Here is a 27175-nt window from a genome sequence, read left to right on the forward strand (position 1 = left end):
TTTTATGGCCTTCCCCAAACTGTTCCCACAAAATTGGAAACATAGCACTGTCCAAAATGTCTTAGTATGCTGAAGCATTAAATTTTCTCTTCACTGGAAGTAAGGGGCCTAGCGGAACGCCTGAAAAACAGCCCCTTACCATTATCCCTCCTCCACCAAACTTTACAGTTGGCACAATGTAGCCCATGCAACCAGTGTAGCTAAGTAAAAGGGGCCTTGACTGGGTGAGGAAGTGGGCTTAGGATAATGGGGTTAAGGGACATTGGTTAAGGGACTTTGGGAGGTCCTGTATAAATAAATATTTTTAAAGAAAAAAATACACATTAGTGGAATGGTAAAAAAGTATTTTATTTAATGAACAGGAATTTTTACCAGTTTTGGTATCTATTATGCAGTTAGTCCTGCTTTTGATAGCATATGTTATATACAAACAGAAATTCTGAAAATCAATAGCCATTTTAAGGTCCCACCCTTCATAATGCATTTTACATATAGAGTGTGTGACGGGAAAGACCTGTACCCCGACTGGGTACACCAGCCAAATGTGGAAATAGCACATGCAACTGAATACGAATAAAAACCCTGTATTTGCAGGTATACATAAATAATGTATGGAAACATACCATTGCATGTATAGATCAACAGAAAACACAAACCCAGCATTGCAGGTATAGATCAGCTGGAAATCACATATAAACTCGGCACTGAAGGTATAGATCAACTGAATAAGACATACAAACACTGTATTTGCAGGTAAACATAAATAAGGTATAGAAACATAGCATAGCAGATATAGACCAACACATTAGCACACAAACCCAGCTTTGTAGGTGTAGATCAATTGGAATTCACATAAAAACTCAGCATTAAAGGTACAGATAAAACACCCTAAATTACAGGCATAGATCACAGGTTGCACACCCCAAAGCCACTGGCATCCACACTGCCCACATAGAACCTTACCAGCACCCAAATTACACACACATAGGACATGCTATCTTTGCCCCCAAACAGCTCAGTATGAGTTAACATTGTCCCCAAACAGCAGAGCGTACGCCATCTTTGTCCCATACACACGCTACCTGTGCCATCTTTGTCCCATAAGCACCCTGTCTGTGCCATCTTTGTCCCATAAACACCCTGCTTATACCATCTTTGCCTTTTTGACAAATCAATTATACACCTATGATTTACACAAACACTTTTACAGTCACTCACTAATTCACTTTCATTCACACCATTCATTCACACAATCATTTATTCTTTCACTCTTTCACACAATTTTTTTACACATATTCATTAATGCATTCTCACAAATTCATTAATTCTCTCACTCATTCACACAATGCACCCACACATTAATCCATTCATTTTCCCTCTCTTATTCTGACTCTTTATTTCAATATTCTTGCTACCCTCCTTTTTTACTATCTACCCCCTCTTACTCCCTTCTCTCTATCTACCCCTTCTCACTCCCTTCTCCCTATCTACCCACTTCTCACTCCCTTCTCCCTATCTACCCCTTCTCACTCCCTTCTGCCCTATTTACCCCTTCTTACTCCCATCTGCCCTATCTACCCCCTTCCTCCCTATCTACCCTTTCTCACTCCCTTCTGCCCTACCTACCCCTTCTCAATCCCTTCTGCCCTATCTACCCCCTTCTCACTCCCTTCTGCCCTATCTACCCCTTCTCACTCCCTTCTGCCCTATCTACCCTCTCCCCCCTTAGAAGTTCACTTACCTTCCAGAAGTCGTGCGGTGGGAGCGCGAGGCCTCTGTCCCTGCTCTGCCGCGGTGCGTGGGCTGCATCACTGCTGAGCGCCGTATTTTTGACGTCAAAAATGAAGTATCGGCACCACGACCAAGCCAGAAGCCTCGCAGAGGAGCGTGAGAGGCGCCGAACAGTTGATGAAAACTTATTTCGGCGCCTCTCACGCTCCTCTTCTCGTCTATCACCGCTGCGGGGAAAAAAAATAAACAGTGCTTCAACTGGGGGGGCACAGTAGGATGTAGGGGGGCCCTCTGGCCCCCCCTGCCGACGCCACTGCTCTTCAGGAACCTCGGCCGCGCTGTAGTATACAGAAGTATAGCAATAAAGCGCTCTACCGCCCTGAAAACGGCAGCACCGAGGCTTACCTCAATAACAAGACGAGACTCGTAGTAAGGTAAAACAGGGACTGTTTATTTGGGAAACACACGGGCTTATATATAGGTTAGGTGAGAAACAAACCATAAATCATGTACACATCTCCCCGCCCAGCCCAGACAGTTTGCACACCACTAGGCCACCGAGCCCCGCAATGTCTGTATAACTTTAGCCGTCGTTCTCGGGGTGATCCTGAAGGAGCGGCGGTGATCCCGGGGGAACCGATGGATAGCTTGGGGTCCTGGGCATATTCTGTCCAAAAAGCAACGCGATCGGCCTAAGGGATCCCAAGTGGCAACAGTTCAAAGTTTCCGTGGGACAGACCGCGAGATAGCCGGCGTGCGTCTGACAAACGCCCTAGCTGATCTCCACTCTCCTGGCGGTCCCAGCGACCGGGGATCCGTAGGAGACTCTCTCTCCCAACCACCCCTGGTCTGTACCACAACCCCCGTGGGTTAACTCCATGAAAGGGGCGCTCCAGTGGGGTTGATGGTGTCCAGACTATACAGGGTTAAAGTCCATGGGCAGGGATTGTGGAATATGGACAGGGCAGTACATGAGGGGAACAAAAAGCACAAAAATAATCACACACATACTGAGACTTACAGACTAATCAAACAATAGCTACTACAGACGGCACTTATTTACCCTGGGCCGTCACAGAGTGCATCACTAATTAAAGGCTGCCTAAAAAGGCTATAAAGTGGGGGCTACAATACATTACTGGTACGTTAAAGCCATTGTAACGTTCCCCCCCTTAATTCATAATGCACCTTATTTATAGATATGCCACTCTGTCCTCCTGATATACTACATACTCCCTGATATGCCACTCTGCCCTCCAGATATGCTATTCTGCCCCCCCCCCAAACTTACCAATGCATCCCCCGTGTTCCAGACTCCCTGGTGTCTAGTGGGGCTTCTATGATGGAGCACCAAAATGTCATGTCAGGCCGGCCCTTCGTCATAGAAGCCTCGGTGGAAGTGCCAGGCTGAAGCGGAAGTTGTCTACGCGCATCGCGCAGGCCTCAATAGGCTGCCAGAGAGGACGATACTGGTCCCCTGCAGCAACCATCCGGGCTAAATGAAAAAAACACCTGCTCCGCACCCGGAACTGCACGTCCCGGAAAACGGGCAATTATTATGGGGGAAAAGTGTGGCCTATAATCAGGCCAATACTGTACGTCAACCAAAATTTCCATCATGCTTTAAGATGTATTATTAAGGTATCAACGCTAAGCCAGACAATTTGCTTCCGTCGGTTTTTCTTCCACACTGGTGCCAAAACACGGAACACAGAGAACACAGAACATTCACTGCCCACTGTTGAATGTGTGCCTTGCTATATACTACACAAAGACTTAGGCAAAGGCGTTCAGTATGTACAAAGGTTGGTAGAGACACAATCACTACACCAATGCAGATGTGAACTTTCCATTAGTACATAATTTTATTAGCATGCAATGCTGTCTGCCTGCAGGAACTTTACTGATCATTCTCTCATGTTTTCAAATGCTGCTGTCCTCAATATATAATGGTGTTACAACCCATGGGCTCATTTCTAAATGAATAATCAAAACAAAAATTGTGTAATGGGTTTGCTAGTGAAATCAAAGCCCTGTTACATTCCTGAGCGCAATTAGACAATTAGGCTTATCCAGTCATAACTGCAAAGACTTTCCATAGACCTCGACCTCTAATTGCTTTTCATTGATGAAACCACAGGATCTCATGACCTATACTATTCAACAGTCATTTTCATTAGGAGTTTCTCATGATTTTTAGGAGATCTCAAGCTTCACAACTAGAGCTCCATAAGTTAATTTTGCTCCTTGGGCTTCACTAGCTCTGTTTTAGGCTTTATCACCCTAAAGCGTCTTGCTTTTGTTGTACTTTGGAGAAACACATGAAAGTTGCAAATAGTGTAAATTATCCATTACCTTGTCAAATAGAAAATAGGCAAATGCACGTTGTTGGAAGCTGTGGCTGAATGTATAGTAGAATATAGTTTACACCTTAATGCTGTATGTTCAATTGAGAAAGTGACCACATTCATGTTTTTTACTTCACAGGGAGAGCGGTGGCGCCATGAGTTTGAGGATGAGCAACCGATTGATCTTGAAAGTTCGGGTGATGATTACTTCCTTGAAGATGATGAGATAGATGATGGGTCCTCTGCATCTGGATCCGGTTGTAAGTCATTATTATTACATTAGTAATAAAATACCATATGATTGTAAGAATTGTAATCAAGGGGTAGGTTCACCTTTCATTAGGATACAAAAATTTGTACTCATGGTTATGAAATGTTTTAAAGTGATTCAGGCCTGTTTCAAAGTTATGCTTTTCCAGTTGCCACAAAATGTAATGGTGTCATACTTCCCCAAACTGTGTTTTCTTCTTTTAACATATTTTATATTATTTGCAGCCTTCTATGATTGTGTTGCTTTATCACATTTAAAAATGTACTTGTTTTCCCGATTGGTGTATCTCCCTCCCACATAAAGTAGCATCCATGTAATATCCATGTAATAGTATAATTTATATTGAGGCAGTGGAGGCTCCTCCATAGGAGCACATGCGCACGTGAACCCCCAAGCGCAAAAGGAAATATTTTTTTTTGCAAAATTCATCAAAAATCAATTTTAATCTAAATTAGATTAAAATGGATTTTTGATAAATTTTGCAATTTTTTTTTCCTTTTGCGCTTTGGGGTTCACATGCCATGAAGCCTCCTGTCCCCAGATGTAGCCTGCCTATACCTATCGCACGTGCAATAGGAAGAAAGATCCTATATGGCTCAACTGGTGCCGCACTTGCTAAAGCACCGGCTGAGCAGCCCATTTGATCTCTGTTCGCACAGTAAAAGCTGTGCAAGAGAGGGAGGAGCTCCCAGCCGTCAGCTCCAAACCGTCAGCAAACTCACCGCCCAGCCCGGAGTCTCCCGCCCTCCCAAGTGACTGACTGCAATCCTGCAGTCACACTGATGATTGGCCCCGTCCCTTTCCTTATAACGTCCACACTGCTCAGCAACTAATCTAACAGTAAATATAAAATGAATATCTGGGCTGCTGAAAGTTAGGGGAGGTGGGGTTAATTTAGGGGCAGTTATGGTTAATGAGGTCTTCAGGGTTAATTTAGGCGCAGCTATGGTTGATGGGGTGTTTAGGGTTAATTTAAAGGCAGTTATGGTTGATGGGGTCTTTAGGGTTAATTTAGGGGCAGTTATGGTTGATGGGGTGTTTAGGGTTAATTTAGGGACAGTTATGGGGTGTTTAGGGTTAATTTAGGGGCAGTTATGGTTGATGGGGTGTTTGTGGTTAATTTAGGGGCATTTATGGTTAATAGGGGTCGTTAGGGTTAATTTAGGGGCAGTTATGGTTAATGGGGTCTTTAGGGTTACTGTAGGGGCAGTTATGGTTCATGGGCTGTTTTGGGTTAATTTTGGGACAGTTATGGTTGATGGGGCTTTAGGGTTAATTTAGGGGCAGTTATGGTTGATGGGATGTTTAGGGTTGATTTAGGGGCAGTTGTGGTTAATTGGGTCTTTAGGGTTAATGTAGGGGCAGTTGTGGTTAATGGGGTCTTTAGGGTTAATGTAGGGGCAGTTATGGTTGATGGGGTCTTTAGGGTTAATTTAGTGGCAGTTATGGTTGATGGAGTCTTTAGGGTTAATTTAGAGGCAGTTATGGTTGAAGAGGTCTTTAGGGTTAATTTAGGGGCAGTTATGGTTGATGGGGTGTTTGTGGTTAATTTAGGGGCATTTATGGTTAATAGGGGTCTTTAGGGTTAATTTAGGGGCAGTTATGGTTAATGGGCTGTTTTGGGTTAATTTTGGGACAGTTATGGTTGATGGGGCTTTAGGGTTAATTTAGGGGCAGTTATGGTTGATGGGATGTTTAGGGTTGATTTAGGGGCAGTTGTGGTTTATTGGGTCCTTAGGGTTAATGTAGGGGCAGTTATGGTTGATGGGGTCTTTAGGGTTAATTTAGTGGCAGTTATGGTTGATGGAGTCTTTAGAGGTTAATTTAGAGGCAGTTATGGTTGAAGAGGTCTTTACGGTTAATTTAGGGTTAATTTAGGGGCAGTTATGGTTGATGGGGTCTTTAGGGTTAATTTATGGAACTGTATTTTAACCTGTAAATTAAGTCATAAATTTACATTTCATTTTCAAAATGTATATATTGTGAACCCCCATTGGAATTACCCACCAGCCACCACTGTGTTGAGGTATATAAGATTAGAGCTGGAACTGAATTCTAAGACACAATTTGCTAACAAATGTTCTTTGGGAATATATTTGTGATTCCTAATGCCTAACAACATCACTCCATGACTATATGTGCATTTAGTGTGGACTGTAGTATGAGGTCACATGCAAAGCTCACATAATGCCCCAGAATCTGCCCACATAGAATGGCCCTTGCACAACATCTCAGAAGCACAGTTTGTCCAGAATTGTGATTCCCAGGCTGTGGTTTGGAGGACATTTGTTCTGTATGCCCCAATTAAGTTGTCCTGCTTCCAGAGATTTAATTTCTAATCGTCATTTTAAACATCATAGACAAAAACTATAAAGGTTGAGATATCATGGGCTGTACATATTTACAAAGGGAATGTTTTTGGGCATATTTTATCTACTTTTGTAGTTGGTTTTCTTTCCACTCCCTTCCTCCTACAGCACTGTTTTCTTCCTGTCTGTCTTTTCTGTGCATGATTGGAGTGAGTGATGCCAGTGCTTTGTGATGCTAAGGTCACAAAACAGAATAATTCTCAGTGATTTTATTTAGTGGTATTAGCATGCTTTTCCAGCCATAAAGAACTACCTTTATCTGCTTTGTGACGGGATGCCCTGTACGCCGACTGGGTACTCCCGCCCAATGTTATTTCCTCCTGCCAGGACACCACCCATCATTCTCTTCGGCGCCAGACAGAACCAGCTTTGTAGAGAGCTGCACCGGAGCTGCGGTGGCACTGTGGCTAGCCGAAGCTTAGCGACACCGTGTTAATATTGTCCTAAAAAGGACAATAAAGTATAATAGCAGCCACGCCAAGCATCAGACAGCACTCATGTGAAAACACACCAGTACTTAAACAGTACAAGGGGGTGATTTACATACAATACACACAGCAAACCACACACAGTTCTCCATCAGGTCCCCAGTTGCACCTCAGCCCAGTAGGGGGTCTCTTTTGTAGTCTGTGGGGCGGATGGTAAACACAGGCGGTTCCCTGACTTCTGGCTGAAACTGGCTGGACATCAGATCCTGGTGCAAATACTGGCCATGGAGCTCTCTGTCCTGACTCAATGGAGAGTAACACCACACATAAACCCCCTCCCAAAATGCAAGTGCTCCAAATCTGGAAGGGGGAGATGCATTTGAGGGGATTCTGACAATGGATATGATGGCTGGAGTGTCCCTCTAAAATGCATCTTACTAATGTATATAAAAGCCACCATACTACTATACCTGGGTAGACCAACTTGTCGAGAGTTGACAAGTGGTTCTAACTTTCCTTGAGAGTACTTCCAAGCAGCTGTATAGAGATTCATATGTTTCCGTAGGTTGCAGATGAGTGTGCTTTGCTATTTTAGGGTCAGCGTAGACCATATAAGTCGAATTCTGCTTTAATATCAACACTGCCAAACTATAATAGCTAACAGCATAATTGTAATAAAATATTGACTTTTCCTTTTTCCTTTCATTCCTTAAAGGGTGGCATGTTCTTATTACTTTGGTTATTCATAGCAATTTCATATACCTACAGATTTTGAACAAGAAACTGGCTTGGATTTGGAAGTCAGATTTACCACAGAAACTCCAATTGCACCTCCTACAGCTACAGCACTGAAGCCTGCACCCACAGTCCACACGCCTCCCCCCACACGGAGCACTTGGTATCCACCAATGGCCCAGTCAACAGTAGTACACCTAAACCACCCATGGATGCTTCCAGATGCTACAGAAACCCCCTTTATATCTGCTTCTCCTGAATCCCTTATACCTACCAAAGAGGCAGTAACCACTGCAGCTGCAACACCAGAAACGGCTAGAACAACAGAAGTGCGTAGGCTGCAGCCTGTCATAGTGGTTGCAACACCCACACCAAGATCCACTGAAGAAGAAATAGTGACTGTGGAGGCTACAGATGGGCAATTTGTATCTATTGCTAGCCAGGCTAGTGGCAAGGTCTGGCCTACAGAGGATGAAGGAATGCTTACTACATCATCTGTAGATAAGAGCAAAAGTGAAGATGATAAAATGTTACCCACTCAGCAGACACAGGTATGTGGGAAGTTGTTAGATCATTTATTTTTTCTGTTACTCAGTTCCAGCTTCTCTACTTTCTTAGGTTCTCCAATTTACCTGCTACACTTTACATGTGTTTTATTTCATCCCTGTCCTTCTGTTGCTCTGTAATGAACATTATTTATTTCACAAATTCAGCTAGCCATCTTCCTCTTTATATTTTCTTGTTCTTCTCACTTTGTGCCCTTTTTATCTTCAGACCTCTTTTACCCTTGCTATTGCTCTCACCCATGCATGTTTACACTCTAATTTTGTATCTTTATCTTATTCTAGACAGACAATTGGCAAGTGACAGCATTCACTGCTCATGACAGTGATTTTGAGATCCCAGTCAGTGGTGGACCAAGTGGAGACTTTGAAATTCCAGAAGAAGATGGTGGGTCCCAGACAGAGCCCCCTACAATATTAGATATAGGTAATGAAGTATTGCCACCTGGTACGTCTCCCTCTGACCCTGGAAGAGGAAGGAAGCCAGATTCTGGTCTTATTGACAACACAATTGATTCTGGCAACACATTGGCTCAAATGCCTCAAAAAAATATTCTGGAGAGGAGAGAAGTATTAATAGGTAAGAAACAATGTACTGCAATTAATGCTGATCTCATCTTGTTTGTGTCTTTGCCTTTCACCTCTAGTGTGCTTGAGATACTAAGCACTAATGATGGTTTCCCAGCCCAACGTTGGGGTCTGTCCCATTCAAGTCAAAAGTCAAAAAACACATTTTAACACTTTAAAGCTTCTTACTTTCCCTGTGTGCCACTGCTGTGTTAAGGACATTTTTATAAATTCTACCCCTACTTAGTACCCAGGCCCCCGTGGATTCACTACTACAACCACCGTCCTTATTGCTGAGCTGCTGAGAATTTGTGGTGCCGGGTGCAGCATATAATAGAGATCTACTTTGTAACCACCTGAGTAAAACGTGTACTGGGGAGCCTAATCACCCTGCTTCCACAGTGTCCAGGCCTGAATGTGCTTCTGCATGTTATATTATTATTATATTTTATTTATATATATTTATATAGTGTCAACGATTTACGCAGCGCTTAATACAATACATATATTCAAGGGGTATGACAAGACTAGATTTGACAGACTAAGATAAACTGATACATTAGGTTATATATATTCCAGGGCATGCATATATATATAAGTTTAGAACAGCTAGAAAAAAAAAAGAAGAAGATTGAAGTCTGATGGTTGATAAAAAAAAGTTATCTGTCTGTATTGGTCATTCAGTACCAACTGCTCAATTTTCTGCTTCCAATTTTCCTTCTTTTGCTTTTATTTTCATGCAAGCAATACAAATAAGAAAACTGAGTGACACTTAAAAATATGTTTTCCACCTTGTGTAGCACACAATAAAAATTTCCTATTTTTGCAGTATTTAGATTTTCCACTATAACATTATATCCCCTTTAAAATTCTCCCTGGTTCCCATCTTCCCAATAAGTGATGCCACTAAAGAGCATTCTTAAGTAGCAAATATTGTGTACTAGCCATAGCTATAACTACTAAGCCAACAAAAGTCAATTGAAACATTACATTAAAATATATCTATGTAAAAGGCATTTGACCTTTTAATTAATAACCTGTTTTTTAGAATATTAAAATATTAAAACATTTATTCTGATGTTAAAGTCACAAAAATAAAAAATAATTTCCAGATATCTGCCACATAAATTCCATACACTGAATAAATACAGGGTGCCTTAACAGGGCAGTATTATTACTAGTTGTTTAAGGATTGCTGTGTTTTGGGATTTACAAATCGTGAAAGTCTTCTACCTCCTAAACGTACCATTAACCAGAGCTTTCTTTACACAGCGGTGATTGTAGGTGGTGTGGTCGGAGCTTTGTTTGCTGCATTCCTAGTAATGCTGCTTATTTATCGGATGAAGAAGAAAGATGAAGGAAGCTATGCACTGGAAGAGCCCAAACCAGCCAGTGTTTCCTACCAGAAACCGGACAATCATGAAGAATTTTATGCATAATGGGGGATGTATCTGGTCACCTTTTACCCATTACCAGTCCTTATGCCTAGTGAGCCTGGGCTAGCTTTTCCCTGCTTAAATCAATTTCAAGAAATAGGTTCAACAAAGGTTCCTAAATATGGATTCTTTTTTTTCTTTCTTTTTTACAATACCATCCATGAAGGGTGGTCCAGTCAATACAGCCTTTCTTCAGTTCTTCAGATTCTTCTGTGAGATTTGTACCCAAATGGCTTCTTTCTGTATTCATACTATGTTTAAATGGCCAGCTCTGCAACATATTAAACACCAAATTCTTATGTTTATTTAACTTGAAATTTAACTCTTGTTATCCACCACAAAGCGAGGACTCAAAGCACAAGAGATATGCTACAGATTTCCCAGTGCTGCAGTTTCACCACATGCAATAAAATATAATTTGCATGAATAGGAAACTATTGAAGACCCCAAAACAGTCATTTCTTATTTGAAAAAGCAAAGTTTTTTTTTCTCAATTATGAAGACAAAAGTAAAATGGAACATTGTATAAAAACGATTTTTATTTATCCCATATAGTGTTTCTTTTGGCTATGGCCTCAGGCTCTACAAGTACACTGTATATAGAACCTTGTGTAAATTTAACAACAATTAAGGGGACTAAAGTAGGATTAAAAAATATATTATTTTTTAACAGTTAAGTGAAAACCGTTTTCTGCAGAAATGTAACAAAGAAAATTTTAAATAGTTAAATGTCCCTTTTCACTTTTCTGGGGACTGTGGAGAAACAAAATAGGGAGATTTTGTGATAAGTAGTGCCATAATTTGGGAATCTTTTCCCAATAACCTTTTCATTACTAGTGCCCCTCATTAAGTAGCAAGCCCATTTGAAACTAAATTGTACTTAATTATATTATTTCAGGCTAGAATGCACACTGATATAGTCTTATATCTGGTTACAACTCTGTCCTCGTATACTGCTACAACTGGACTCTGTATATGTATTAAGTGTAGGAGAGAGATGCAGAAATTGAAAAGTTAAGTTGGTATTTGGTAGAAGAATATGCATGTAAATAGTTGTAATAGGAATCTCATTATCCCTATAGTCTCAACATGGTTTTTGAATTGTGCTTGTTGAAAAAAAGGTGAAGTCCCAACTAAGGAGATAACATGCATATGAAACATGATAGATTTGTTATGTTTGGATCTATTGACCTGGATGATATTGAATATATCTGTCATTATCCAGAATCCTCTTCTGCACTGCAATGGCAGTGGAATTTAACAGTGGGGGAATAATACTGTTATGGCTGTAGAAATGTAGGTTATAATGTTAATTTCATCTTCTGTGTATTTAATACTTTTGAGGAAAAATGTATTGAAATGATCTTTTGACTGAAAAAGATAATGATGTATCACACCAATCTGGCTCATCCTCAACCCCAATGGCTGTTTTATTGTCAAAAATATTTAAACAAATAAAATGGCCTTCCTTTTCCCTCAATCTTCATTGGTCAAGACAGACTGAAATCAATATTCCAGTGATGTTTCCTGCTTCCATTTCACCAATCTGAGCACTCTTAAGGAAAACATTACAGAATTGACAGAAAGGAGCATCCTGGCTGGCCAGCATCAACACTTCAGACTTTTGTGATGCTTTTGCTGCCATGGCCTGCCTGCATTAAAAAAAGGGGGGAAAATCGGTTGGTTTATAACCCAACAACAGTTCCGTGTGGTTAAATGATGCTTTTTATGGAGGGATTTTGGGTAATATGGTTATACTGTAATAGAATTTTTGTATGTATGTAATTCACTAGGATTTTAGCGTAAAGAAATTGCCTCTTACGGTCTGTCTTAAGTGTCTTCTAGTTTGCAATGAAGAGACTTTTAAAGCCAAAATCTAAAGGAGTATGAGCTAAAAATCAAATAATTCACTTAAAAGACAAAACTGTATCTTTGCCAATGATTCTTACGCAATGTTGCAGTAATGTATCTTCCTAATTTTATAATTATTTCTGTGCTGTACCCATTAAGGATAATAAATAGTAAAACATTTTAAATTCCCTTTTCAATTGTATATTTTGTTTTCCAGTATTCTTCACTTTATGCATAATAATGATTTTAAGATTTTTCTACTTTATATGAGGATTAAGGAACTGCATGTGTCCCACTCAGCTCTATAAGGTTTCTGGTATGTAGGGGTGTAGCCATTGCAAGTGACACAGATTTAGCATGTTACATGACGACAGTGTATTAAAATATATGTAGTCTCTTGTGGTAGAGATGAGCCCTCAAAATATCATGTCCTCCTTTGCTGGATCTGTGCTACCTGAACCTGGGCTCCAGGATATGATGCCATATCACACTAGTCAGCAAATACTGCAAAATAGGAATTGGTAATAGCAGGGCCGGCCCAAGACATAATGCCGCCTGGGGGCGAAGTTTAAAAATGCTCCATGGTAGGGCCGGCCATGGGTAATAGAGAGGTCTGTGCTGATGGCTTCATGGCTTTGACATGGCCCCCAAAGGTAAGGCTGACATGGCCTCCAAAGGTAAGGCTGGGTCAGGGGCAGCTTCCTCTTTTGTTCTGAGTTAGACAACCTTAAGGTTTTAGGCCCCTGAAAATTTACCAAATGCAATTAAAATTACATTATATTTATTTATATAGTGCCAGCAGATTCTGTTGCTCTTTAGAATCAGAGTCAGTAGGATAAAGTTAAAATCACACACAATAACAAACTGGTACAGAAGGTCTTGTGAGCTTACAATCTAGTCAGTTGAGGGGAGAGTAAAACAGTAGAAGAAGACTGCTTGAATGAGGATGAGTTGGTTGAGTCAAGATGAGCTGTCAAGGTTGTTCAGATGGCTTAAACAGGATGCTGGCTGAGAGTGTTATGAGGAAAGGTTGTATGCTTCTCAAAAGAGGTTTGTTTTCACAGAGCTTTTGAAGTTTGAAAATCTCACATGGAAGGGAATGCCAGAGAAGCGGTGAAATCCTGGATGCCAGTGTGCAAAGAGGTTCTGATGGTAGAAGAGACGAAGGTCATGGGAGGAATCATGGAGGCGTTTAGAGGTGTATATTGACAGGAGGGTAGAGATATAAGGGGGAGTCAGGAGTTGTTAAGGGTTCTGTAGGTCAGGATCAAGAGTTTGAATTTGACTTTGAAGGGTATGGGGAGCCAGTAGAGCGATTGGCAAAGAGGAGCGGTAGATGAAGAGCAGTGAAGATAAAGATTAAAATATAATTTGCATGAATAAGAAACTGCGCGTGATTTTGGCATTCGTAAAATGGCGGCCGTCCTGTAGAAAAAATAACAAAGTTGGAAAAGTTCACCAGAGGGTCTCCCGACACTCTAGAGAACTCTGGCTCCACTTGCAGGTTGAATATGGGTACTGCATTCAACCATGCAAGTCAATGGAGCCCAGCTTTCTAATCACACAACAAATATGGAGAGAAAAAAAGCTTACAAAAATGGTAACATTTAAAAAGTATTATGCATCAGAGGAACCATCCAGTTACAGCAAAATGTAAAGAAAAGTCCAAAAAGAATAAAAGAAAAGAAAAAAATAAAGTTTATTATTATGAACAAGTGCTAAAATTAGCGCTGTATCTTCCCAAAAATCTTGACATGGAAGGAGTTAAAGTAAAAGAATTTCCCAAGGGGTGTCTAATTTAAAAAAAAAATGAGTATCTGTAATAAAAGATAGGGCATGGTCAGAGACTGACCAAAATGGGGGGGGAGCGCACTTCCTAAATTTTTGAAAGGGCCGCCGAGTGGTTTTCGCTTACCCGCTCGGCGCCTCTCTCTCTCTTCTGCGAGCCCTCTAGCTTGGTCTCGGCTTGTAATGCTGAGCGCCGGAAATGACGTCATCTTCCGGCGCTCGGCATTACAAGCCGGCACCGAGACCGAGCATGGACACTCGCCGCAGGACTGCTGAAAGGTAAGTACAAAGGAGGGGAAGCGTAGATAATATGGAGGGAGAGTAAGGGTAGATAATAGGGAGGGAGAGTAAGGGTAGATAATGGGGGGGGCAGCATTTTAAACTTCGCCCCAGGCGGCATTATGCCTTGGGCCGGCCCTGCAAACAACCCAACAAACCTATGCATGGGGGCGTATCACTGTACTCGAGAGATATTGCTGAACACATATTGGGGTGTTGTTTGATAGTAAACATATATACGTAAAAACATTGGGTATTTCTAAACTTAGGGCAAGTAGTAGAATCTATTTAGCAGGTTTTTCCATGAGCTTTTTTGGATGAGTAAAAGATTTTTCAGGTAAAAGTCAGGAAATTGGTTTTTTTTCAATTTTTCATCATATTTTATAATGATTTTTATGGGAAATTACATCTAAACACGAGCACCGCAAAAGTCTTAAAACAGCCTCGGTCCCAAAGGGTACAAAAGGTAAAACACAGCCTGGCCCTTAAGGGGTTAAAGTCTACAAATAAACTGTATTTTTCACATTTAAGTTATATGTACCTTTCGCTGTTCTGGCGACAAATGTGACACAGGAGATTTTGTGATAAGCAGTGCTATAATTTGGGGATTGGTTTTCCAATAATCTGTTCACTGCTAGTGCCCCTCTTAAGTAGTTAGTCTCTTTGGCACTAAATGGGGGTTGCTCATACTATTTCAGGCTAAAATGCACATTGATGAAGTCTTTTATCTGGTTACAACTGTGCTACTCTGCTACTGCTATAACTGGACTATATAATTGCATTACATGTAGGAGAGATATGCAGAAATTAAAAAGTTAAGTTGGTAATTGGTAGAAGAAGATGCATGCAAAAGGCTTTAATAGAAATCCTATAATCCCTATAATCTTAACATGTTTAATTGAGGTAGAACAAGAAGCATACCAGTGTTTGGTACATTAAAACTGAATGTATAATGTTCTGTGGCCTAATGCCGTAAATCAAAAGAATTCTCTCCAGTTAAAGGCATTCCTATAATTATATAATCTTGCCTACTTTTTAAATTTGATAGATTGTGGTGCACATAACACCCAGAAAAACAAGACAGCTTTCTTTTAGTGGAGAGATGTTTATACACACAAGCACTTAGATATAGATTACAGGCACTATTTTCACACCCATAATTGTTCTTTGCAACCATGGTTCTATAAAGTCTTGATTGCTGTGCATAAAAAAGATGTGAGAAGCAAGTGTCAAGATGTTGGTGCACTAGAAGAACAACATTGTTGCCATTATGGTAGGTGGCAAAGAGAGGACATATGGCTCCTGGCATCTGCATTAGGAGGCAGTAAGTGCTATATGTTCCCTTTCGGTTTGCTCCAACCCTCTCGCCAGTGCTTCTGCAGGATGCAGTGTAACATTAACTGAAGATTCTGAAGAAGTCTGAGAGCTAATTAGCAGCTCATACAATTAGCGGCATGTCAGCCAGCCAGGGGCTAATTAACTGGTTTAGAAAATTATCGCAAGACGTCTCGGGGAGAAAATAAACCTTATCTGCTATTATTGTATGAATACTTTACATTCTTTACACAATTAGGAATTTATGTAGCTGCTCCACGTTATATAAAACTACATTATTGTCTTTTTAATAAAACTCATATGATGACATTTTTTTTTAAATACCTGCCTTTGTTAAGATCTCTCTATGTACGGTAATTTAGATGCAAAGATTCTTTATTGGTTTCCCCACCAGTACACAGCCTGGAGCTTTCTATGTCAGCAGGATCTAGTAGGGGGCTAAATGTAATGCTTACACTTAAACTGTGTTCATGTTTGGACATTCCCTTTAGGTAGTGTCAGTGATAACACCACCAGAAGCACTATGAAAAGGGACATTTTATGACCAATCCCCCCCACACACACACGCCACGCTGTTTGCTGATCCCTGGTACTAGGTTGAGCTGTGGTAGAGAGTGAGACAAGAGACAAACAGTAATACAAATTAAAATAATATAATTATACAATCCCTAGTGATGCCAACATGACATCATCAGGGGTACGGTCCGGTCACATGATATGATAATAATAATAATTATAGTAAAAAAAACCTTTCCACAATGAAAAAGAAATAAAAAAATGTATTTCCCAAGTACCTATTCACATCTACCCCCCCCCCAACACTAGAAAATCCCTTCTCTACCTCCAAACATGATTTTTAAATTATAGTATTACTATATCTGGGGAATGTTACTATATATATAAACAGTGGCATCTAATCTGTGGAAGAAATCCTAAAAATAGTTTAAAAAATGCGATATTTGTGCCTACCCCTGGTTAAGCTAGCTGGTATCATTATACAATAATGAAACATTTAATTATGAGGTCATTAAATAATACAGTGTACCATTATACGCTATGGCTGTTTCATATATATAAATGTTTCAGATAATTACCGTATTTGCTCGATTATAAGACGAGGTTTTTTCCAGAGCAAATGCTCTGAAAAATACCCCTCGTCTTATAATCGGGGTCGTCTTCTAATCAGACCCCCAAAAAATGGCTGGGGCCATGCTGCTTACCGGTCGCGAGCAGCGTCTCTTCCGTTAGAAGCAGGAGGACAGGAAGCTTGTAGCTTCCTCACAGAACTCTATCTCCCCCTCCCTCCTCTGGGGGCGGGGCAAGAGAAGTTGCTGGTACAGCCGGTCCCCTGCAGAAGTCTTCGAGTGAGAGATCTGCAGTTCAGGTAAGGGGGTGGGGGAGGGTTTTTGGGTAAGTATGTGTGATTAATGTGTGAAGTATGTGTGATTAATGGAATGAATGAGTATTTAAATGTTTGTGAATGTGTGTTTGTGTGTGATAGCATGGATGTGTAAGGGGGGTGGGGGTTGTAGCATGGCATAGGGAGGCTGTAATCCCACTACTATCATCCCCAGGTTCCAGCATGTACTGGCTGCCTTGGCTTGATAGGAGTGTGATTGCTGTTAGCAGCAATCACACTCCTATCAAGCCAAGGCAGCCAGTACATGCTGGGTTAAAAGGCATATCATGGGGCTGAGTGGCATATAGGGGGTTAAAATGCATTTCTGGACCTCCAGAAATGCATTTTAACCCCCTATATGCCACTCAGCCCCATGATATGCATATATACCTCCAGAAATGCATTTTAACCCCCTATATGCCACTCAGCCCCATGATATGCCTTTTAACCCCCTATATGCCAGAGTGGCATATAGGGGTATAAGGCATATCATGGGGCAGAGTGGCAAATAGGGGGGGGTATAAAGCATTTCTGGGGGCAGAGTGGCATAACTAGGGGGGGGGCAGGTTGGCAAATAAAAGGAAATGTAAAAAATATATTTACATGAATTAATATTTACTGGTAAAACTTTTTTTCCTATAGGGTCGTCTTATATTCAGGCTTTTTGTTTTTTTCCTAAATTAATATTTTGATTTTGGGGGGTCGTCTTATAATCGGGGTCGTCTTATAATCGAGCAAATACGGTAAGTAGTGTTGCAATGCTATACGCATTTTTGGTTAGCATTTAAACAATGGTATAACATTTTTCAGTTTGTTGATGACATTACAATATTAATATGTTGTTTTTAGTTCAGCATTTTTATTCTTCAGCTATAAACGTGCAGTGTCAGAATCTGACATGTTTATTACTCTCATCTATATGTGCTTAGGTGTATGATGAAAAAGAATGAATGCACTGCGCACTCTGCTGGTAGACTGAGAGATAGTCACCCATTCCTAAACTGGATATTTTGAATTGATGACATGCAGAGTAGTCTCATTTGCATGCCTTAGCCAGGGTTGCCAGACAATCTGCATTTTCTTTATATGTCTTTCTCCTGGGGGTCACCAAAAAGAAACTTGCTTGTGCAGTGAAAACTCTAACCACTGGAGATTGCTGCGTGTCTGCACACAGCTCACTTTCTTTTTTGTGTACTTGGTGTCTGACCGTCTAAATGTAACGTCATGCTCATGCAGGGAGCTGAAAACTGCTGACCTATAATTAACCCCTTAATGACAAAGCCCGTACATGTACGGGCTCAAAATGCATTGTTTTCAATGGGTTTAGGGACCGCCCATTGTCCTTAAGGGGTTAAAATATGTTACAGACATGTATTTGTTTTGGGTTTCTTCTTATACCTTAAAGGTCCACTCCAGCCCAATTTGTATGTTAAATGAATATGGGAGTCCATTTTGCTTAGACTCTGTTACACTTAACGGCATGAAATTTTTTGCAGTAATTATTTCATTATTTGTGTTGGAAAATGAGACTTTTATTTCTTTTACCTCCTCCCTCGACCTCCTGTATGGAAATCAGGAGGCATCTGTATGTAGACTTCTTCAACAGTCCTGTTCTTGGTGGGTCAGTGCCAGTTTTTGGGGACTGACCTATGTAGCTACCCTACTGTCACACTTTTCCAGGCAGCGTAGATCATGGGACTGGCTGGTAGATCATCTGATCTCCATTGTAGCTGCCGCAAGGCCAACTCTGTAGAAGACATCTGAGAGGTAGACTTTCCAGTAAGGACTTAGCCATACCTCTGCCCCCTCTGACCCCACCCCTGCCTTTGTCCACCCCCAACAAAGATGCCCTGATTTGGACATTAAATGTTGGAGGTATGCTTGCATATGTTAAGCAGCACTCCCATTCTAGTCTTTAGCAGATGAGCTGTCATTCAAATAATCAAATAATATGCAGGGTCATATTTAAAGGGACAGCTGCCCTTGAGCCTGCAACAGCATTCTTGCTTTTCTGAGTGGTTAAAAGAGAAGTTGCTTGCGCAGTGTATGAGGACTGTGACAACATCCTGGAGGAGGGGTTTTTGGAACAGGGAGTTTATGTTAGGAGAATGAGTGGAGTGTAAGAGAGTTTATGATGTAGGAAGGAGGACACATGCCTCTCCTTGACTGTGAACAGAACAAGGGTTATCAGCTTATCTGGATTAATCAAGGAGGCTACTCATATGTAGCTGGGGCCAGAAGCACGAGCATATGCAACCCTGTCCAGGAACCAGTTGGGTCGACCCAGTGCTGGCCTTAGGGGTGTGCGACCTGTGCGGCTGCACAGGGCGCCATGGCAACAGGGGCGCCTGCCCGGGACTTAAATTAAAGCATTGTTTTTTTGTTTTGTTTTTTAACTTTATTTAACATCTTCCGTAGGTTCGCTGTCAGGGGTTAAGGGGCCGTGTGAACAACGCTATTGGTCGCCGGCAGGACCATGGCCTTTTTAACTCCTGACGGCGAACCTACGGATTTCCGCTCCCGTTAGCCCCTGCAATGCTGCGTAGATAATAGGAGCGGAAATCCGTAGGTTCGCCGTCGGGTTAACTTGGTGCAACTTGGCTGGCAGAGACCACTGGTCTCCCTGCTCCAACAGTTAAAAGTCCATACGAGCGACCAATAAAGTCGCTTGTACAGACTTTTCACTTACCGTGCTGAAGTCCTGTGGTGGGAGCCCAAGGCCTCTGTCTCGCTGCTCTGTCGCGGTGTGCGCCGCTTCACTGCTGAGGGCCGGGATATGACATCATATTAGGGCGCTCAGAGTGAAGAGTCAGCACCAGGGCAGAGGCCTCGCGCTCCCGCCACTGCAGTTAGGGAGTCGGGGCAGCGCTAAGGCGGGTGGCGGCAGGGAGCAGAAGAGACAGAGGGGCGCCGAGCGGTTGTTGAAAACTCTTTCATCAGCGACCGCTTGGCTATACCTGCAGTGCTGTTTAAATGTGGTGTTTATTTGATCTATAACTGAACTACAGGGAGTAAGTAAAAGAGAGGTATGGCTTAGTGAATGAAGGGACAAAGGGAGTGGAGGGAGTGGGACTGGAGGGAGTGATTGCATGCTAGGGAGTGTGGAGCGGGGCCCAAGGAAATGCTTGCCTAGGGTCCAATTTTTCAATAATTAAAAAAATGCTTTGGTTACAAAGGTTTGCTGTTTCTTCCTATATTTAATGTATTAAACGTACATTATTTTTACCAGTATTTCAAGTTATATGTTATTGTACGTGTTTGCAAAAAAAGAGATGGGAAGAAAGTGGGGTAGGGGATAGCGAGGGAAGAGGTATCTGATGGGGAGAAAATAGGGGGTATCTGATGGGGGAAAATGCTATCCCCCAGATTTTTAGGGGTTCCTACGCTCATGCCCATATACATGGGTCGGGTATGTCTCTTTGGCACGGCGAGTTCAAAATTGGAACATGTTCATAACAATTTTAAAACTTGGAATTTTGAGACACAGTATTTGAGGTACCATGTTTAATTTTAACCCCCTAAAGCTATATACCGTATTGGCTCGAATATAGGCCGCACTTTTTCCCCCACTTTAAGTCTTTAAAGTGGGGGTGCGGCCTATATTCGGGGTCTAGCGCCCGACGCCCGGGACATGCAGTTCCGGGCGCCGGGCAGGCAGCAGGGTTAGGATACAGATCCCCCACAGCGGTGCAGGGGACCTGTATCCTACTCTCCGGTACGCTCAGACAGCCTCCCCTGCCAGCACTTCCCACGGGGGGAGTGCCGGCACGGGAGGTTGTCTAAGCGCATCGTGCAGACGTTCACCGGCAGCAGCGATGCGCGTAAACAGCCTCCGCTGCCGGCACGTCTGCACGATGTGCTTTAACAATCTCCCTTGCCGGGAATTCCCACGAGGGGAGTCCCGGCAAGGGAGATTGTTAAAGCACATCGTGCAGATGTGCCGGCAGTGGAGGCTGTTTACGCGCATTGCCACAGTCGGTGAACGTCCGCACGATGCGTTTTACCTCTGCCCCCAAGACTTACCAAAGCAGACTCACGGGTGTCTTGGGGACATCTATGCAATACGCGTATACAACTTCCGGTGCCGGCACATCCACTGAGTGCCGGCACCGGAAGTTGTATACGCGTATTGCGTAGATGTCCCCCTCTGGCCCCGCAAGACACTCGGGCGTCTGCTCTGGTAAGTTGGGGGGGGCCAGAGTGGCAGCATATCTCGGGGAGGAGGAGGAGGAGGTCAGTGGCAGCATATCTCGGGGGGGGGAGGACAGTGGCAGCATATCTCGGGGGGGACAGTGGCAGCATATCTCGGGGGGGACGGACAGTGGCAGCATATCTCGGGGGGGACAGAGTGGCAGCATATCTCGGGGGGGACAGAGTGGCAGCATGTCTATTAAAAAAAACTTTTTCTTTAAAAAAGCACCAAACTTTTAGGGTGCGGCCTATATACGGGGGCGGCCTATATCCGAGCCAATACGGTATTCCAAAAAACTAGACAGCTTAGGGAATCTAGTAAGGGGCATATTGGCCTGTCCCATGCAGCTGATTCCACACCAGCACCTTCCAAAGTTAGTCTAACAAAAAAAGAAAAACATTTTCACATCCACTTTGCAGTTTCACCATGTTTATTTTTTCTGAGTGGATGTGTGAAAGAACAAAAAAGGTATTGATTTGTGTTCAGTAACACCCCCGAGTACAGCGATACCCCACATGCATAGATAAGTCATGTTTCTCAGATATTGTGGAGTCAAAACTGGAACATGCAATTTTTTAATTTTTAAAATAGTTTTTTATTTTTTTTATTTTTAAACTTCTTTATTACATGGAGAAGACAAAGCATAAAACATAAGAATAAGTTTTCATCCAGACATATTGGCTTGTTAACAAAACTTGACATACAGAGACAAGTAATGTACAGTTCCAGTATAACATACAATGCAAACAATGATCTGGGAGACCAAAAGTAAGGTTAAGTGGAGGACAACCATGGAATCAATCATAAGGTACAAAATTTTCCCCTTCACAAAGATGTCAGTACCCCCACAGACGCAAAACCTCGGGCCACAACACGCATCCATCCCGCCCATCATTAAGATCAAAAGCCTGGGACGGGGCGAGTACCCCTCAGGAGCTGAAGGCAGTACCATTCTGTGGTATTAAATGTTTGGTATAACGACAACCTGGTATTAGTATCCAGTGTCGCGATAAATGGGGACCAACGGTTAAACAGAAATTTAACTTTGCTTTCCTTATGGAGAACGGCTTCAAGCCAATCCATCTGAAACAAAAAGCGTAATCGCAACAGGACCATAGGCAACAAAGGTGGCTGAGGAGCAATCCATTGGGACAATATTGCCCGTTTGGCCACTTCCGAGATAGTGAGCAAGAGAGGTTTAACTCTCGCTACAGAGGGAGGAACATGGTCAGGGAATATACCAAAAATCGCCCATTCAACAGAAATTACAAATGAATGCCCAGAGTATCTGTGATGTTCAATTGTAGGGCATTCCAGAACGGGACAATAGAGCTACAGGACCATAAGCCGTGAAGAAGATCTGCCTCAGGTGAGCGGCATTTCAAACAGCGGGAATGATCTGATAGACCCATTAAGAACCGGAGTTTGGGGGTGACATATGCTTTATGCAGGATTTTAAAGAACATTTCACCATAATCCCTAGACACCAAAAGTTTAGAAATGCGGGAGTACGTCTGGAGAACTTGTTTTGGACACAGATTTGGAAAATCAGTTTTCCAGGAGGCAATACCTGCCGTATGGGACTCCCAGTCGATAAGTGGTCTAAGCAGATCATATATTGTAGACATTGTGAGCATTGGGGCAGATGATAATATTGTTATCTGGTCTAAGGGGTTGTTGGAGTTAGCCCCAGAGAGGTGGGGAAGTAGCGTATTAACATAGTTACGGAGCTGGAGGTAGTGAATAGGATGAATTTGAACAGTAGGGAATTTAGAAAGACAACAGTTTACCCTCTCGTGGGTCAAGGAAGTCACCAACGGCGTGACCCCCCACTTGGGCGAGTCTTCTAAAGACAACATCCTCCCTCCCGCGTTGGAACTGCGGGTTGCGAACCAGGGGCAAGAACCGGGAATAATGAACCTCCAAGCCCAGGCGACGTCTAACACGCTCCCAGGCCTTCAATGTATGATACAACAACGGATTGGCGACAACATCGGAAGGCAAAGTATGTCTAGGCTGATGCAGGAGAGAGGCCAAAGATATGGTTGGAAAGAGTTGCTGCTCCAGGGTCACATTGGTGAATCTAGACCCGCCACGCAGCCAATCCGCCACAAAGCGGTAGTTAGAGGCCAGATTATAGTCTAAAAGGTTTGGTAAATTCACCCCCCCGTTATGAGCAGGCTGTTGGAGCTTCACCAACGAAATTCTAGCTTTTTTGTTGCACCACAGAAACTTACGCAGCAGTGCATTATGATATTGGATATCTTTCCTCTTCAAGGTAATGGGCAACATGAATTGGGCACAGTAGTTTGGAGAAAAAGGCCATTTTGTATAAGTGGCATCTACCTAAGAAGGAGAGATTAAATTTTAAAAGAGTCTTCCATTTGACGCAACAACGGGGAAAAGTTTAGTTTGTAAAGATGTACCAAATTTATGGGGATTGTAAGGCCTAGATACTTCAAAGAGGGAAGTCGAGTCCAATTGAAGGTGAACGCCCCCCCCCCAGCCATGTTTAGCCTGCGGGAAAATGGGAAGCGCTTCAGTCTTAAGCTTATTAATTAAGAATCCTGAGGCCTTATGAAATTGATCGAATAAGGTAAGTAGATGAGGCATCGCCGCTTTGGGATTGGAGAGATATTACAAAAGATCATCAGCAAAGGCGGCAACCTTCAGTTCGACATCACCCACCCTGATTCCCTCAAGCTCGGCGGAACGCTCAATAGCACGAATGAGAGGTTCGATCGCCAGATTAAAAAGGAGAGGAGACAGGGGACATCCTTGGCGAGTACCCCTACCCAGGGAGAACCAGCGGGAGTTCATATTATTCACCGTAACCTGAGCCACCGGGGAATGATACAACGCTCGAAACATTTGTACAAAAGGCAACACGAAATGATGGTATTTGAAAAAACTAACAAGGTATGGCCAGGAAATTCTATCGAACGCCTTATCAGCATCACAACTAATTACTATAGAGGCCTTACTGTTAGTAAGTTTGGCAGTAAGAATAGCTGAGATAAGGCCCCTAATATTTTGAGTGGCGTGGCGTCCTTTAACAAATCCAGTCTGAGAAGGGGAGGTGAGTTTCATTAGAATAGGTTGCAGTCTGGAGGCTATAATCTTGGCGTATAGTTTTAGATCTTGGTTCAAGAGGGAAATGGGGCGATAGGAGGAGAGCACGGGAGGCTGTGAATTCCCTCGGGGGGACCTTCCCCTGCAGAAATCCATTATAAACATCAGCAAGGTGTGCCGGTAGATACGTAGAGAGAAGTTTATAATATTCGTCTCCCAGGCCATCCGGGCCAGGGGTTTGCCATTAGGAAGGGACTTGATAGCAGCGGCTGTCTCAGACGGGGTGAACGGTTTGACCAAACGCTCACGGTCTGCAGGTAACAGTTTCGGAATATCAGCCCGCCGAAACATTTGAAGCGCCTCATCAGAGTCATTAGGTTCTGAAGAATAAAAATCTTCAAAGTATTTAGCAAACAGTTGAGTGATTTTAGAAGGGTCGGCCATGACCGATTGAGAAGAATCCTGAAGCCGGGTTACAGTATGATATTTAGATTTAGAGTGACGGATAAGATTGCCCAGAAGCTTGCCGGACCTATTGCCCCAGCGGAAAAAAGTATTACGAGTATAATTATAAGAAAGCTGTGCCTTTTCAGTAACCCAGGCATCGTAGAGGGATTTAATCTCTTTATATTTTTTAGGGTATCTGGACTAAGATGGGTTTTATGGGCAACATACGCCCTGGAAAGATCGTCAGTGAGTTGGACAAGTTTGGCTTCGGCCTCTCTCCTGCGTCGCACAACATAGGCAATGATATGCCCTCCCAGAACCGGCTTAGAAGCACCCCAGAACAAATCAGGGTCGTCGAGATGTTCATGGTTATCATCGGCATAATCATTCCATTTCGCAATCAGGAATTGTTTAAACGCTTCAGAAGCGTACAAATAATGAGGAAACCTCCAGTTACGGGACACCTGATATGGGGAAGCCAGACAGATATCCATCCAGATAGGGGCATGATCAGAGATCACTATTTGGCCTATGTGGGCACCCCTCAACCTGTGTAAAAATGACACCGGTAAGAACAGGTAATCCAGCCTGGAGAAGGAGTTATGGGGGTGGGAGTAAAGCGTGTATTGTTTATCCGTCGGATTAAGAAATCTCCAGGCATCCCGCAAACGAAGGTGATCCAACACGGGTAGGGAGGAGAGCCCGACAGGGCGAGAGGAAGGGCCAGACACATCTAGGGAAACGTTGGCCACTAAATTGAAGTCACCCCCCAGAATGACGTTAGGGGCCGAAATCTCCAGCAACAGTGAGTAAATTTTGGCCAGAAAAGCTGGCTGATCAGAATTAGGGGCGTATAGATTGACAAAAGTAAAAGATTCATTAAACAATTTGACCTGAAGAATAATGTAGCGTCCCTCCGGGTCAGCAATCTTGGACTCAATAACAAAGGGCAACCTTTTAGAGAGAAGGATGGTGGCACCCCTGGATTTCTTAGTATACATAGCGGAGTAACAAGCTCGAAGCCACGGAGCTTTCAGCTCATTTTTAACACGGTCACACCAATGGGTTTCTTGAAGGTAAATAACGCCTGGGTGCATTCGTTTGAGATGGTTAAGTACCTTTTTACGCTTAACAGGTGTATTTAAGCCTTCAACATTCCATGATACAATCCGTAAGGAAGAAGGCGCATCACAGCTATTATCAGATTGTACCATAATCACAGTAACAACGGGACCAGGAGGTCACCCGATGCCCCGCTGAGGAAAAGATAAGATGGAAAATGAACCTGGAAATGGCGGCCCAGGAGGGTCCCAGCCAGCCCTCCCAAGTGCCCAGCGGACGAAGTAGAAAATAAAACCGTACATCACCACTTTTAAAGTGCAATGCTTATCCCATTTTTTTGTTTTTTTTATAAACCGAAACTCGGCACGTACAATTTTGTGCCTAGAAACACAACAGAGTAACCAAAAAAATAAGAATAATCGAGAATCAACAAAACAGTGTACAATAACCAATAAAGGTAAACCAGAGGATACATATCCAAATACCAATGGCTTTCAGAGATCTCGAGCACTAGGGGAGACAGACGGAGAGGAGCGAGGCAGAGACGCAGGACGAGAGCGAGAAGGAGAAGGGGGGAGGCCCCAGGCACCGCCAAACTATCATCCGGAGAAGGAGGAGATCTGGATCCAGCACGAAGAAATTCTTTGGCCGCCATAGGGGTGTCAAAAAAGTAGGCCTGCCCCCCATGGGTAATCCTGAGCTTAGCCGGATAGAGAAGAGCGAATTTCACTCGTTTGTTGTAAAGTTCTGTACAGATTTCGGAGAACTGGCGTCGTTTGACCGTTACTGCTGCAGAAAAATCTTGGAAAAGTAACAGCTTACGTTTGTGGTAAAAAAGAGCCGTGACCTTTCTATACGCGTCCAGGATCTTGACCTTGTCAGTATAGTTGAGGACCCGAAAAATCACCGCCCTAGGACGAGACATGGCAGAAGCTGGTAGTTGGCCGATGCGATGTACTCTTTCGATGATCAATTCACCCTGAGGAAGCACCAGGCCCAAAGACTTTGGAAGCCAAGTCGTTACAAGGTCGTGTAGCGCAATGCCCTTAACCTCCTCAGGCAGGCCAACCAGACACAATTTATTGCATCTACTGCGGTTTTCAAGGTCATCAATATGGTCTTGTAATGACGTGAGTAAATGATCCTGTGAGCGGAGGGAGGCAGACATGGAGACGTTCCCATCCTCTATGTCGGAGACCCTGGATTCCAGAGAAGTGATCCTCTTTCCCTGAGAGACCAACTCAGCAAGAACGGCATTGATGGAATCAGACAGTTTCTCAAGCTTTGCATCCAAGAGCGGAG

At 42.9% G+C, this 27175-nt stretch overlaps 1 protein-coding gene across 1 annotated transcript in view; it reads left to right on the forward strand.

Annotated features, from left to right (window-relative positions):
- The window catches only part of SDC3 (syndecan 3), a 48215-nt gene extending 37474 nt beyond the window's left edge, over positions 1-10741 (forward strand). Inside the window, exons 2-5 of the mRNA XM_053454611.1 lie at positions 4219-4339; positions 7916-8433; positions 8731-9025; positions 10285-10741. Of these exons, the coding sequence (XP_053310586.1) occupies positions 4219-4339; positions 7916-8433; positions 8731-9025; positions 10285-10451 (1101 nt within the window). The 3' untranslated portion in view covers positions 10452-10741. The remainder of the gene's footprint in view (positions 1-4218; positions 4340-7915; positions 8434-8730; positions 9026-10284) is intronic.
- The last annotated feature ends 16434 nt before the right edge of the window (positions 10742-27175 follow it).

Source organism: Spea bombifrons, chromosome 2 (genome assembly GCF_027358695.1).
Source record: "Spea bombifrons isolate aSpeBom1 chromosome 2, aSpeBom1.2.pri, whole genome shotgun sequence".
Taxonomy (NCBI): domain Eukaryota; kingdom Metazoa; phylum Chordata; class Amphibia; order Anura; family Pelobatidae; genus Spea; species Spea bombifrons.